Below are 15,239 nucleotides of genomic sequence, written 5' to 3' on the forward strand. Positions count from 1 at the left end.
CTGAAGATAATATTATTTTAAAGTAGGGATGCAAATGAAAGGGATGTCAAAACAAATGACAACTTTTTTTTTAAAGTGGGGGATTCTAAAGGTAAAAAAGGATGATATAAGAAAAAAAGGTCTACTTTCTTGCCAGTTCATGGACATTGGGCCTGGCAAATAAACCTTTGTAAATCTCTCCTTTGACTTATTACTCTAACCTTCTACAGTATGTTTCCTTATAGTGCTATTAATAACGCAAAACACCAAAAACAAACAACAATTCAGAACATGTAAAAGAAGGGTTATACACTCTTTTTAGGAAGCAAGACAAGGTAAAAGGTAAAGACTTGTATTATCTCCTATGGACCACGTGGGTGTTTAAGATATAGAAAGGAGAGGTGGTGGCAGCTAGAAACCTGAAGGGGATATCAATGAACTATGACCTAGAACTTTCAGATAAAAGAGTTATGCCATAATGATGATGGGCCCCACAACATCATCACTGAGCAGATCAGAAAACAAGCACAGCATATTTGTTTTGCAGCTTCAGCCTTAAAGGGTTTATTCATTTTTTTAAAAGGGTACCCCTACAATTTATATACATAACCTAGTAAGGTTGCAAGCTATATTCCTACTCAAAGATAAAAGATGGTAGATGTCACTTGAAACTCATCATAAATTTCCATACTTTTTACATTTAAAAAATTCTTGTAAAAATAGTTAAAACTTAATCCACTTTAAACAGCACTTTGTTTAAAGTTTACCCTTTGTCACTTTAAAAATTACAATTACTAATGCAAATAAAAAAAGTCTTTCCTCTCTAATCAGTCTTTACCTATTCCCTCTTTTTAATCTTATACTTTGCTTCCAAGAAAGATACTTGGTTATTTTCACCCACCTCCACTTCAGTTTCAACTCTTGTCAGTCCTTTCCTTTTCTATCCGCCTTGCCATATTAACTTAGTCCTCAGCTATAGGTATGGGCACTGCAGGTCAAGGTATCATTGATGAGCTGCTCTCTTCTATACTCTGTTTCTGAGGATAGTTCTGCCAGTTAATTTCTGATCTGCGCAGTGATCTTTACCTTTTATTCTCCTTTCCAAGAAGAAAAACATAAGCAATACTTCTATACAACTCGGAGGGAGTATCTATCTTTTATCTGTTGGTTATAGTCCAAGGCTTCTTAATCTTTCTTGTCATGGACCCCTTTGGCAATCTGGTGATCCTTTCTCAGAATAATTTTTTTTTAATAATTGAAAGAAATACTAAATTTCCATTAGAGGTTAGTGAAAATAAAGGTGTAATTTTGGGGGGGGGGTGAGGCAATCAGGGTCAAGTGACTTGCCCAGAGTCACACAGTGAGTGTCAAGTGTCTGAGGCCAGATTTGAACTCAGGTAAAGGTGTAATTTTTTTTAACCGAGTTCACAGACCTCCTCACCAACATGGATGGTTCGTGGACTCCAGGTAAAGAACTACTATTCTAGTGAAAGGAGGTTTCTGCCTATAATGGCTTTTGTTCTTCTTTTTAAAGACGCTTTACCTAACTTATCTGTTCTTGGTTGTTGTTTTTTAATTTAAAAATATTTAGACTTTAATATCATTATTACGAATAACCAATGAAATAATACTATCATCATCATCTGCATAAATGTTTAAATTAAGCTCAATTTAGCAGCTGGCTTCAAATACAGGGGGGAGGGAGTATATTAGAAAGTCACCATGTCAAAAACTGAATAGAAAATAAATTTCGCTAAAAGGTCTGTCCTTGTCTTTTATGTCTAGTTCTGGGCACTTTTTTATGAAGGGCCTTGATAAGCTGGAGTGCATCCAAAGGACACTGGGGAGGAGCCTGGAAGCCATGAAGATCACAAAAGATCATTTGAAGGATCTGTAAATATTTAGTTGTCAAGAGAACACTTAAAGAGAAATTAGCTTTGGGTATTCAGAGAGCTGCCATAGGACAGACAGATTAGATTAGACTTGTTCTGTTGCACCCAAAGCAAAGAACTAGGAATAATGGGGAGGAATTACAAGGAACCAAATTTGGACTTAATCTGAGGAAAAACTGAGGCAGTGACAAGGCAAGAAGGAAATAAGATAAAGCAGAAGAGATGAAAAGTGGCAGGAAGTTGAATTTCTAGAAAAGACTTCAGATTTTAGCTAAAGGTTTTGGAGGAATTTGCTAATTACAGATCAAAACCAGCTCAGTAAGGTAGTGTCATTTTGGGGAAAAAAAGACTAGTAAAGTCCCAGAATGGGGGAGTCAATCTATTTATATAGAGAGGGATACAGATTTTATACACACACACACACACAGAGATGGGGGGGGATAGACAGACAGACTTGCTCAGGGACTATCAGTAAGTGTACCCCAAGCAGGGCAGACAGGCAAAGCCCAGCAGCAGCTTGTCATGGAAATTAGTCACAGGAGCTGTAGATATAAATGAGAAGGCAAAGAGAAACTGACATCAGTTTGAAGAGAGTATGTCCTATGTGTGGTTCTGCCAGAGACAAGTCATAGCAATTTGGTGACATAGTGAAAAGGAAATTGTACATGTAGTCAGAGTTCCTGAGTTAGAATTCTTACTCTACGACTTATAACTTGTGTGACCTTGAACAAGTCACTTAATCTCTTTAGCCCTCAGTTTCCTCATCTATAAAATGAGGTAATTGTTCTAGAGGAGCCCTAAGGTCTCTTCCAGGTCTAATATCCTATGATCCTATGAAATAGTTTAAGTACAAAATATAGGCTAGCAGAAACTGGGCTAAAGGAATTCCTTATTTTCCAGGTTTTCAGATAGAATGAAGTATTCTTTGAAAAAATGAAAGAACTACTTCGAAAGGAAACAAAAGGAGAAAATAAGTTCTCAAAAGGCATATCCCTTTGTGAGGAGTATAAGGAACAACTTCTTAATAATTGAAGCTGTCCCTAAATGGAAAGGGCTTCCTTGGAAAGGGAGTTCTGTATTTTTAAAGATGTTGTAGCAGGGATTCATCTTAAGGTAAAGGAGAAACTTGGTGACTCTAAGATCTTTTCTGTCAGGGTCTCGCAATCTCTGCCTGGGAAGGTTCTGCGACCTCTAATAGAGATATACCCAAGAGGACAGGAAATAGCTACAAGGATGTTATCAGGATGTAGTTATTACTGACTCTGTGACATAGATTGCTCATTACCCAAGCTCTGTAGTGTTCTCTGTGTCCAAGACTTGAGACTTGATACACAGTATACATTATTTCAGCTATAGTTAACTTTCAGATAAACAAGCATCCTTCCCCTTGAGCCCTTGTTTTAGAAAACTTCCCTGCATAATGGAGTATTTTATCTTAGGAATGCATCCCAAGATGAATGACTAATATAAAGAACTTTGGTCTATGTTTGAGTCCCAGTTAGCTCTGTCATTTTGAACGTCTCTGACCCTCAATATCATTTATAAAATGAGCATTATCATTTTAGTGTTAACCATCTCACAGGATTATTGTAAAAAAAAGTGTTTTGTAAATCTTTTGTTGTTATTGTTCAGTCATTTCGGTCCTGTCCAACTCTTTGTGTGACTCCATTTGGGGTTTTCTTGGCAAAGATACTGGAGTGGTTTGCCATTTCCTTCTCCCGCTCATTTTAAAGATAAGGAACTGAGGCAAACAGGGTTAGGTGACTTGACCTAGGTCACTAGTAAGTGTCTGAGGCAGGATTTGAACTCAGGAAGATGAAGCTTCCTGACTTTAGGCCCAGAGCTCTGTCTACTGTGCCACCTAGTTGCCCTTTGTAAATCTTACAGTTCTGTATAAAAGTGAGTTATTAGTAATAACAATAACAATGAATTGTAGACAGGTCTTTATTTGTAAAACTGGAGCTTTTCTCCCCTTTCAGAAAGTCAAAGTGGGGATAAAAATTAACAACTTACAGTCACTTGATTTAAAATCTGTCCACAGCAACCATAAGGATGCTACTTACTAAGTATAACTTTCTCATCCACTTACTTTCATTTTCATTGTTTCTTATTAACTTCTTCAGGTCTGTGATGCCTTTTCTTACCTTCTGGAAGAACTTTCATTCTCTTACTTTTCCCTACCTTTTGTATTGGAGGCATGTAATCCCCGTTGTGTTTGTTCCCAATTGTTTCTGTGTTCTCTACTTAGGGTGTCTCTAGGTGAAGGACTCAACAAAAAATTTTTGAAAGAAGCTCTTTTATAACCTAAGTGTTGTATGTTAAATAGTTAACCTATCACATATATGAGACAAATAGTTTTCTTGTGTAATAATCACAGTATTATTTGATGGCTTGGCTTGGGTACTCCCTCTACTGGTGCACATGGCAACCTGCCACCACCTTCTTGTAGCATAAAGTTTTTGTTGATGTCTTTCAGTTCCTCCATTAAGGCTCCCCCCCAAACTGCTGGTACCACTTCTCTGGTTCCTTTAGGCTTTGTACTCATGGCTGAGTGACTAACATGAAAAGCTAGAGTGATGACATATCTGCTTTAATCTTCACCTCTTTTCAGGAGTATTGTTGCAATGGGTTTTCTTTGGTTATTTCTGGGTTTGAGGCTGTTCCGTATGGTTGTTGATTCAGAACTCTGAACACAAGATTTGTGGGTTGCTCTTTATTAATAAGATGTTTACTACTTAATATCTTGATCATTCACTATAGAGCCATCTATTCATTTTTAGTGAATGCTGGAAAATACAATCTTTCAGCTCGAGACAGAAAATATCAAGTCATGTTCAAGGTTAGTGAGCCTTGGTAGTCCCATTTGCCTCTTAATTATTAGCCTGGTATAGTGGAAGGATAATTGGAATTAGAGTTAGAAAATCTCATATGAGACCCAGAATTGTGCATGAAAAGAGCCTTGGATTTGGGGGTCAGAAGAGTGGGGTTTGGATCACAGCCCTGACATTGACTGGCTCTGTTGACAATGGACAAGTGGCTTCATTTCCCTGAACCTCAGTTTCCTCATCTGTAAAATGAGGGAATTGGATTAGATGACCATTAAAGTCTTTCCTACTTTGGATCTATAAGCCTCACTCTACTATTTACCAGCTGTGCCACCCTGAGAAACCAACCCCCTCTCTGAGCTCAAATTTCCTAGTGTTCAGACCCAATAACAATACTTCTTTTTTTGTCCCTGATGCTTACTTTGTGTTGTCTCCATTCTCAGTTTGTAATCTGCTTCTTGTGGCCTCAAGGTATAGAACCTGTGTGATAAAAATCAGTTAAAATGCTATTCAGATTTCTTTTTAAGAAAAAACTAATTTTATTTGAATCTGAGATGCTGTGACAAGATACTAGCAAAGTGATCATGTCTTTTTAGAGGTTATGATAGCAAAGGAAGGGAGAACTAGGGCAGAGTCAGACAGGTACCTTAGATTGTAATAAAGTGGATTCCAAAATATCAAGAGAAAAAAATTGGTAGGACTGCATGGCCAGAAACCCTAAAAGGCTTACCTTTAGAAAAATGAGTAGTTATAATTTTTTTAATACAATCACAGAAGGGACCTGAGAGGTCATTTAGTCTAATCTGTACCTGAGCAGGAATTTCTCAGTCTTCCTGGATAATTTCTGACCCACACTGATTCTTCTCCCCATCCTGATCTTCCATAATATGTGTCACTTATTTTGACAATTACATTCTTTACTTCAATCCAGTTAGCATTTAGTAAGTACCTGTTATGTCTAAGGGACTGTACTGGGAGGTGGGGATACAAAAACAAAACAAAAAACGGTCTGGCCTCAAGGAGCTAATAATCTCCTGGAAGGATACATCATTGAACACCTAAGTATACACATGATCATTTGAAAAGGAAAAAAAGAGTGTTTTAACAGCTAAGGGGATCATAGATCTAGAGTTGGATGGTACCTCATAGGTCAGATAATCCAACCCCATCATTGAAGGAAGTTAGGTAACTTGCCCAAGGTTACAGAGGAAGTTAGCATCAGAGACAGAACTTGATCCCGGGTTCTCCAACTCCAGAGCCATTGGGTGTCTCTTCCACTGATCAAAGAAGACTTCATGTAGGAAATGCCACATGAGCTGAGCTCTGAAGGAAGCTGGGGATTTCAGGAGGCAGCGGTCAGGGGGGAAGTTTCCAGGTATGAGGGATAACCTGTCCAAAGGCATGTAGATGGGAGATGGAATGCCAAGGCAGTATTTGGTTCTGATTGTTCCACATTCCATTTTTGTTTCTACAAGGACTAGATCATATTGTCACAATTTATGCCAATGAAGAAGAGAAGTCATGTAAAGAAACTTAAGGTACACAGAAAACTCCCTGAGGAGCTCAAATTTACAAAGATCATGTACAAAAGATAGAAGGGCATATGACTACATATGATCACAAAAAATTGTCATGGACCTGTCGGTAAGGCCAGTAAAAAGGAGGGCTCTGAAAGCCCAGAATAAATTGGGGTTTGTGGGAAGAAATGCCAAAAGACACCAAAAAGCTTTGTTTGTTTTTAAGCTGTTTTTGAAGCCAGGTGATGAACAAGGAAGATATGAATACACTGGTTGAGAAAGATGATATAATGTTAATCAATGACATATTAGAAACCAGATCTACATAACTTTTACTTTATTTTCATCATCTTCATCAAGGTCAGTGATCGTCAAACTGAGAAAGGCAGAAATATTAAGAGGACAATTAAACCTAAAATAAAGGAGAAGAAAGTAAGAGATCAACAAGCCACTTTTTAAAAATTTATTTTTCCAGATGTAGATAAATTATGTTCCCAGGGCATCAAACTTGGATTTGCTGCTACCAAACTATTATACATGCTAATACTTGTCATTCTACTAGTGTTGGCCTTTGGTGGTCCTATAACATATGGGTACACATTTTGTGCCCTGACATCATGAGATATGTTCTCAGTGTTCATTTAAAGCATAACTTTTTTTTTCACCCATCTTCATTAACTTTCCCAACATCCTCCCTACACATATAGCCAACTCTCAGGCATTTGGTCATTTACTCAGGCTAATCCCAGAACTCCATTGTAATTTTAAACCTCTCCAATTTTATATATTGGATAAAATAGTTTCAGTTTTACATATTCCTTAATAAGAATTTCTTCTTAAATATGAGAAATCATCAATGTAATGTTTTTAATCTGTGGTATTCCACAAAGTTACTGATTTTAAAAGATGTTGAACAGAAGAGGGCTAAAGAAGAAAGTCCTACTAATGTATTTTTAGGCTATATTAATACAGGTGTCCTGATTTAATGTTCTCTACCCTGGTCAAGGTACTCTAGAACATTGTTTTTGATCTCAGCACATTTTAAGAGGGAATTTGAGAAAATAGAGTGAATTCAGAAGAAGGTAACCAGGATGTTGAGAAATCTGGAAGAAAGTTTGGGAGATCTGGAGAGTTTCCCTCAAAGTACTGAGAAATTTGAAGAAAATATTTTTTTGTTAAAGAGAATCTATTTTTATATTTACAGGCTAGAAAAGGATGCTAATTCTCCAACTTATGCCTTTCTTACTGTCAACCACTTCTTGAAATTTAAGTGCCAGCCATACCCCAGAAACAAATTAACCCCTGAAGTGTTAGAACTACAAAACAAAAGTCAGGAAGTAATAGCTTTATGGCAACCTGTCAGACTCAGGAGCTGAACATGCAAATTTGACCACCTTATCTTACAAATAAAAATCACATTCCTGGACTATACTCACAATGTGACCATGAAGGGCAAAACTATCATTACAGGTCTTGAATTATGGAGTAGTCATTGTTAGAACTAGATTGAAAACTTTTTGGGCGATAGGTGCTTCCTCACCAGCCCAAGAGTAAACCTGTGTATAAAATAGCTGTCCCCAAACTACTCCAGGCCTATAGCTTACCAGTGGCTACGGGATATCTGATAATTCAGAGCCTTGTTCCATATGTAATCTCTAAGAAACTCAAAGGTAGGAAATGTACAGTGAAATAGCTTCTTTTTTCTGTAATGCCAGATTAATAGAAACATTTTTTTCCTAAAATGAAAGCCTTGATTGGAAAAGAGTTTATTTTATTGTTAGTTCATTTGAACTAATTAGAAAATGTCCACATGGTGGCAGCATCAATCAGTGCAAGGAGAAAAGAAAGTCTTTATATGCCTACCACCAGCCTACTATCTGCTGTACTTGGTTCCTGTCACTCATCCCATTGTCTGCTCTGTCTAAACCCTCTACCATCGTCTTCCTAATAGTTCCTTTACCTGTCTGGGGTCCTAGCTGTGAAGTGTTTTATGTCATGTAATTTCCACTTTTCCAGAAGGTCTGTGTTTGTTTGTTTGTCTCACAGAAACAGTCGTTCTAGGTAAATGGGATTTTGTTTTACTCAATAATATGAATTCAATATGAACTAAGCTGCAGCAGAGAAAGGAGCAGATGATTCCCAGAATAAAGAACCTCAGCTGGGACTCCTTTCTTTGACTGTGATATTGTCCGAATAATATTTAGAAAACTAATTTTCATATGATTTTAATAATTTATAGAGAAATATAGAAAAATTGATTGAACTAAATGAAGTAGCTTGGCTTCAAAAAAAAGTAAAAACATCTTTGAAAATAAACATTAATTGTCTTTGATGTTTTTAACAGGACTTACTGGTTCTTGAAGAACAAGAGGTAAGTATAACCTCATCTGTGGGGCCTTTCAATTGCTATAGATACAGTTGTTCAACAAATGGGTCACCCTTCAGCGATGTTGGCAGGTACAGCCTTGCTTTTTGGAGTGACCGTTCCTTTTAGCAGAAATTGCTGATTACATTCTCCGAAGTAGGTATTTCTAAAACTTGTCATTAAGGGTTTCTCAGAGCAGTTTTAGCTTTTGCTTACAGCTAAGCACTAGAAAACTTTGAGGGAAAACCTAGTAATTTTCTCCATTTATATCTTACACACCTGATATGATTAGCTGGCATGAGTGAATTTGTCATTGTAAATATCTCTTACTATACCATGTATATTTTTTCAAATATTTTTACCCTCTAGCCTCCCAACTTTGAGAAGGAAATATGATTTTTCCCTTCGTTTGTGTTTCTTTTATGAGGAATTGATTTGATTGAAACACCAGCTATAGTAAAGTAGAAAGCTTGGTCAGAGGTAGTAAAGACCAAAGTTTGAATCTAAGCTCTGTTACTTAACTGTGTGTCAATGGATAAGTCAGTTCCTTTGTCTGGGACTCCATTTTGTGATACCTAATATGAAAGAGATTGGACTAGATTATTTCTAATCTTCCTTCTAGATCTGTAACCTGTGAAATCTTGTATATTGAAAGTAAAAATGGGGGCAACGAGGTGGCACGGTGGATAGAGCTCCGGCCTTGGAGTCAGGAGGGGACCTGAGTTCAAATCCAGCCTCAGACACTTAACACTTACTAGCTGTGTGACCCTAGGCAAGTTACTTAACCCCATTGCCTAGCCAAAAAGCAAAAAAAAAAAAAAAAAGTAAAAATGGAAACAGCCAGGTGTTGCAATGAATGGAGCACTGGACTTGGAGTCAGGAAGACCTGAGTTCAGATCCTGTCCTAGCTGTGTGACCTTGGGCAAATCACTTAACCTTAAGAAATAAAAGAAAGTAAAAATGCTTACAGAGGTGTTATCATTGAGAACCTTCAGAGACTCCCAGGAGTGCTACTATTTCCAATACTTGATTTTTATTTAATCACATAATCCCATATTGTTTGCATAGTAAAATATCTTCCAGGGGATATATTGGGTAAAGTATGATAATTATGCTAATGAAAGCATTTTTATAGACTCAGACTTTTCATTTACTTCTTTTATATAATTAGAGATGTGTTCCTAATTTTTAAAAATTGCTTTCAAGATATAAGCAGAAAAATAATGAGTCACAGAAATAGATTGTTTAAGCAATTATAAGAAGGAACAGGGGGCTTAAAAAAAAAAAGAAAAGAATCAAAGAGAAAGTTATGACTTTAAACCAAGCAATCTGCTCCAACTTCCAGAATATTCCAGAAATCATCAGTAATAAAACTGTGGAAAGGAAGAGAAAGAAAAAATGGAGTGTAGTACAACTCCCAAAATGCATCTCATTCTACTCTCCCTATGTTCCTCCCTAGGAGTGAAGCCTATTTCAACTCAGTTTAGTAAAACAAACATTTATTAAGGATCTATTCCAAAGATAAAGGTTCTGCCTTCAAGGAACTTATAGTTCAATTGGTCAATGGGTAAGTTTTCAAATAACTGATAAAATGAGAATCAGTTCAGTACAAAGAAGAGGTCTAGGCAAAGTGTTAGGAGAAATTTGAGGAGTGAGAGGACAGTTTGACCTAGGAAGGGAGCTAATTATTATTGTCACCAAAGCTTCATTTTTACTCGTAAGGTGAGATGACTCTAACTTTCACAGTACAGTTTGTGTCTGTGTTAGATTGTGCCATGCTAATTAATAGGTAGAGTAATGTGGTGAATAAAAGGCCTATGATTAGAATTAATGGAGACGGGGTTGAATTCCAGATGTGACACTTATCTGTGTGACCCTTAACAAGTTTCTTAATCTTAATTTCTCCATCAATAAAATGGAGATACTAATATTTACTCTACAGATCCCATTGGGTTGTTGTGAAGAAAATGTTTTTTAAATCTTAAAACCTTAAAGAAATATTTTCCCCAAAAAACTAAAAATTAGAACTTAAAAGTTCCATAAAAGTGAGTTTCCTTACAAATGTATTTTTATATATGTATATGCATATGTGCATATATATGTGTTCCATATTTTATAATTTCTAGAACACTGAACTTATGTAAATTGAGTCACTAAAGTAGATTCTGAAGAAGCTAATGCAGGATTCTAAAGAATCCAGTCATTTTATCAGTGCTTCCACTGGATTGGATTGGATTGGATTGGAGGTCATCCCTGTATTAGTCCTTTTTTAGTATGTTTGGCTATTAAATTGACTCTTCTCAGACCTGAGACAGCAGTGTGGTATACATGAAAGAGCACTGGACTAAGGTCAAATAACCAGAGTGCAAGATTTTAGAGCTGAAAAGCAACTTAGGCCAAGCCCTTCACAGAGAAGTTAGCTGACTGCCCAAGGTGACCCAGGTAGTGAGTAGCAAAGTAGGTATTTGAACCCTATTTGTTTACCTATAAACTCAGCATTCTGTTTCTGTTACATCGCATGTCTGACATCTCTTGCTCTCTTGGACTCCAGTAGACTCATTTCTAAGATAAGGGTGTTGAAATAGATGATCTCTCACTCAGTTCACTTCCAAAGAGTAGTCTATGAATCTGTCGTTACCAAATCTCTCTATATTTATTGTTAATCTAATGCTTTTTTGTCTGAGGATCTGGGTGCCCCTAAAAGCATTGTAGGTAAACTTCTACTTTCTACATCCCCCAGATTCTTTTCTTGTGGTAGAACTGTGTTGATAAATACATTGACAGGTCCTGCTGTCTAGGAACTAAATTTCTGTCTGAAATAGTGCTGATAAGAGCATTTCTTTAACAAATGTTGATTAAACTCTGTGGAAGACACAGCTAAATCTACAAAAGGTACAAAGAAATAAAAGACAAGTGGCCTTTGTTCTGGGAGTTTATGATCTTCACTGAGAGAGCTGCAGGGTAGAGTGGGGAGAGCACTGGACTTTGGATACAAGTCAATGCTTTGACACTTAAATAACTTTGTAACTGCTGCCTATCAGCTCTGTATCTTTGAGCAAGTCACTTAAGTGCTTTGGGCCTCAGTGTTCTTATCTGTAAATTGAGAGGCTTAGACTAGAGGATCTCTCAGGCCCTTTTCAATTCTAAGCCTATGATATCCTATGTGTATAATAACAATAGCTAATGTAACACTGTGGAGCTATCACAAAGGAAAACTTTCTTCAGAAGGGACAATCATAAACATACAAACTCACTCCCCCCAACACGAGGGACGCATAATTCCCTTCCCTTTTTGCAGCACCTCAGTCATTGGGAAGGCGAAGGGGATTAGATTCACAGTTTAGCTCAGTTCCCATAGAGCACAATCCCAGGACCAAGTCCGAAACCCCCCACCTTCTTGAGTCCCCAGGCAGCTTGGCTTTTCAGGGCTTCCATGTTGAAAGGACTAGCTGCTGCACCACCTGCAGACAATCCTGGCTCAGAGGTCACCATGGTTTACACTTCTGGTCCTGTGGAAATCACCTCCAGCATCTGCAACTGAGTACAGACAACACAGAACAGAAACACACACCCATAGGCCCATTTCTTGGAGCCAGGGTTAAAGAGAAAGAGCAAGGGAAGGGGAAGGCCCTTCTCCCTTCTCACTGGTTCAGTTCATAGCGTCCACACTAGGCTCAGCAGCTAGGAGCACAGCCTAAAAGATAAAGACACAAATAACCATACTTAGTGAAACTAGACAAGCTCAAAGCTGAGTTACGTTAACATGTATGTAGCTTTTTATGTGCTAGGCACTGTGCTAAGTGCTTTACAATTATCTCATTTGATCCTCACAACAACCCAAGGAGGTAGATGCTGTTATTAGCCCCATTTACAGAAGAGGAAACGGAGGCAAACACAGATTAAGTGACTTGCCCTGAATCACACAGCTATAAGCGTCTGAGGCCTGATTTGAACTCAGATCATCCTGACTTCAGACCCAGTACTCTATCCACTACTCCACCTAGCTGTATGGAAGTGATAAAATGTATAAGAGAGTAGCAGAAAGTTAAAAGAGTATTGTAGAAGCCTTAAATCTCAGGATATGAGGAGGATTTTTTAAAAATTAAATTATTTTAAATTTAATTAGCAGTGGAAAGCCAATGAAGGCTTTTTAAAGTGTATATTGGGTAGAGAGAATGATAGGAATACAGGGTCAGGAACAATGTGTTACTGTACTGTGGAAAGAGCAAGAAGACCTAAGTTCAGATCTTGGTTTTGCCACTTACTACCTAATGTAACCTATGAAAAGTTATTTGGGCCTTAGTTTCCTCATCTATAAAATGAAAGGGATGACCTGATGACTTCAAAGTTCCTTTATAGCTATAAATATGTGATTCCTTGTACATTAGGAATAATACTGTGTCATCAGTGTACAGGATGCATTGGAAAGGAGAGAGCCTGGAGTCTGGGAAATCAGTTAAATGGCCCTTTCAGTAGTCTTAAGTGAGAGGTATTAGGACTTGAACTATTGAGGCAGCAGAGGTAGTAGAAAGCAAGAGTCAAGTGAAAGAGGTATTTAAGAGCTAATGCCTTACTATCAACGCAGTCTGAGCATCGGGGTTGATGGATAGAGGATCAGGAGGTCATTGTCTGCTGCCAGTACCTCTAAGAAGGTGTGCCATTTGATGTATGGAAAAGATTTCCTAACAATCTACATGATCCAAAAATGGAATTGATTGCCTCAAAAAAGCAGTGGGTTTTGCCTTCACTAGCTGTCATCAACAAACAACAGTTTAAAGATATTATCCTTACAATCCATTTGAGGAAATAGGATATATACATATGTAACACACAGTTGCAAATGCCTCAAACTCTGAATATTGGATTTATTAGGGATTAGACAGATAGCCTAGGAGTTACTAGACTCACCAAGAAAAGTAAAGAAATACTCTGGCTGCCATAATTCAAAAAGTGTGCAGGAAAATTTCCCAAGAATACAGAAATCAGAGAAGAGATCCCAAACTAACAGGATCCACAGGATACTGACAGGAATAAACCTGAGATTCAACTCATCCAAATATATTGCTTTTAAATTCTAAGAATACAGTAACAAGGTAATAGGAGGTGATTTTAGAGGGATCTAAAAAAATTCAATTCATATATACCAAATTGAACAGGGGCAAAAGAAATTGTGATATAATAAAAATCAAGGAAAATAGGACTTAATCCCCAGATCTCAGGGAAAAAGTGAGCACAATTTTTGTAAGGCATCACAGAAGTTTCAGGAATTTATAGACAAGCAACCCAGCCTTGGAGTCATTTTTGATGTGCAAATACACTACAAATGTCACCAAGGTAAAAGCACCCTTTACAACTATGAATGACTAATGACTCCCTATAAATTCTGCAGAAGAATAATAAAATAAATAAAAGTAATGTTGTTTTAGTTAACATCTTTCTCAATATAATCACTTGATGGGGATAGGGGTAGGGCTGTGAATGGGAGGAGGAGACATCAAAACAGCAGAGATACTGATTTAACATCTATATCAGTGTTATCACAATGAGGAGCATCAATGGTATCTACTTCAGTAAAAGTTCCATAGTAGAAAAACAAGCCAGCCATGTGTTGTTTTTATTAACTAAATGGTACAAGTGGGTTTAAGGAGGGAAAATTTTAAAACAAAAATAAAAGACAAATAGTAAAAGGATTGATGAGAAGAATAACTTTGTTATGGATACTACAGAGGAAGAAAAAAAAGGAAAAAAATAGAAGTGTGGAAAGGGAAAGTAGATCCCAGAGTGATACTTCTGTGTCAAATAAGGAAGAAGGTCCAGAAGTTAATTTTTTAAAAACTTGTAGAAGTAATAGTATAAAATATAAGAACTGTTTGTTATGTGTGTATGCTTTAAGATTGGAATAGTATTCATCCTTGTGAAATTAGGTAGATTATTGTCCTTGCTGACAAGACAAATAATAGAATATAGTATAATGTAGGAAGAAAAATCAATAGATTGAATTTGTCCTAAGAACTAGTTTCTGAATAGATTAAAAAACACAACTCCAACAGTATTTTGTCTCCATGGAACACACCTGAAACTAAAATGTACAAATTTAAAATTCGAGGAAGAACTAAAGTATACAACACTTCAGCTCACACCAAAAAAATCAAGAGTTGGAATCATGACTGGAATCAGACAAAGCTGAATTCAAATTAGAAAGCACTAAGAGGGATAAACAAGAGAACTACAACATACTTTCATGTGTTATTGATAAAGAATTTCAATATAATCTATTAACCAACAGCAAAGCAACTGATTTTTTTTTAAGGAAAAGTTACATGAATTGCAAAAAACAAGACTTAAAAAGACAATTAGAGATTTAAGTACCCCATAAGAGACTATAATGTTTCCACCAAAAAAAAAAAAGACTTAAATAGAATGCTGAAAAGAAATGGATTTAGTAACAAGATTTGGAGATAGCTAAACAATGAAAATAGGGAAATACACTTTTTATTCAGATAAACATCTAAAATATGCACAAAGGAAAGATCATGTTCTAAGGACACAGAAGTGATCAATTTAGAAAGACACAACTTTAAAAACCACACTTACAAACCGCAGTGTAGTTAAAATAGTAATCAGACCTTGCTCTTCTGCTTTGTCTCCCTATACCATCATC

General features: G+C 36.8%; 1 protein-coding gene across 1 annotated transcript in view; it reads left to right on the forward strand.

Moving 5' to 3' along the window:
- Nucleotides 1–15,239, forward strand: part of LOC114046880 (GTPase-activating Rap/Ran-GAP domain-like protein 3) — a 196,900-nt gene that overhangs the window by 57,406 nt on the left and 124,255 nt on the right. The window contains exon 7 of the mRNA XM_027867466.1: nucleotides 8,558–8,584. Coding sequence (XP_027723267.1) covers nucleotides 8,558–8,584 — 27 coding nt within the window. The remainder of the gene's footprint in view (nucleotides 1–8,557; nucleotides 8,585–15,239) is intronic.

The sequence above is a fragment of the Vombatus ursinus genome, unplaced genomic scaffold, assembly GCF_900497805.2.
Source record: "Vombatus ursinus unplaced genomic scaffold, bare-nosed wombat genome assembly UNPS02014786.1, whole genome shotgun sequence".
Lineage (NCBI taxonomy): Eukaryota > Metazoa > Chordata > Mammalia > Diprotodontia > Vombatidae > Vombatus > Vombatus ursinus.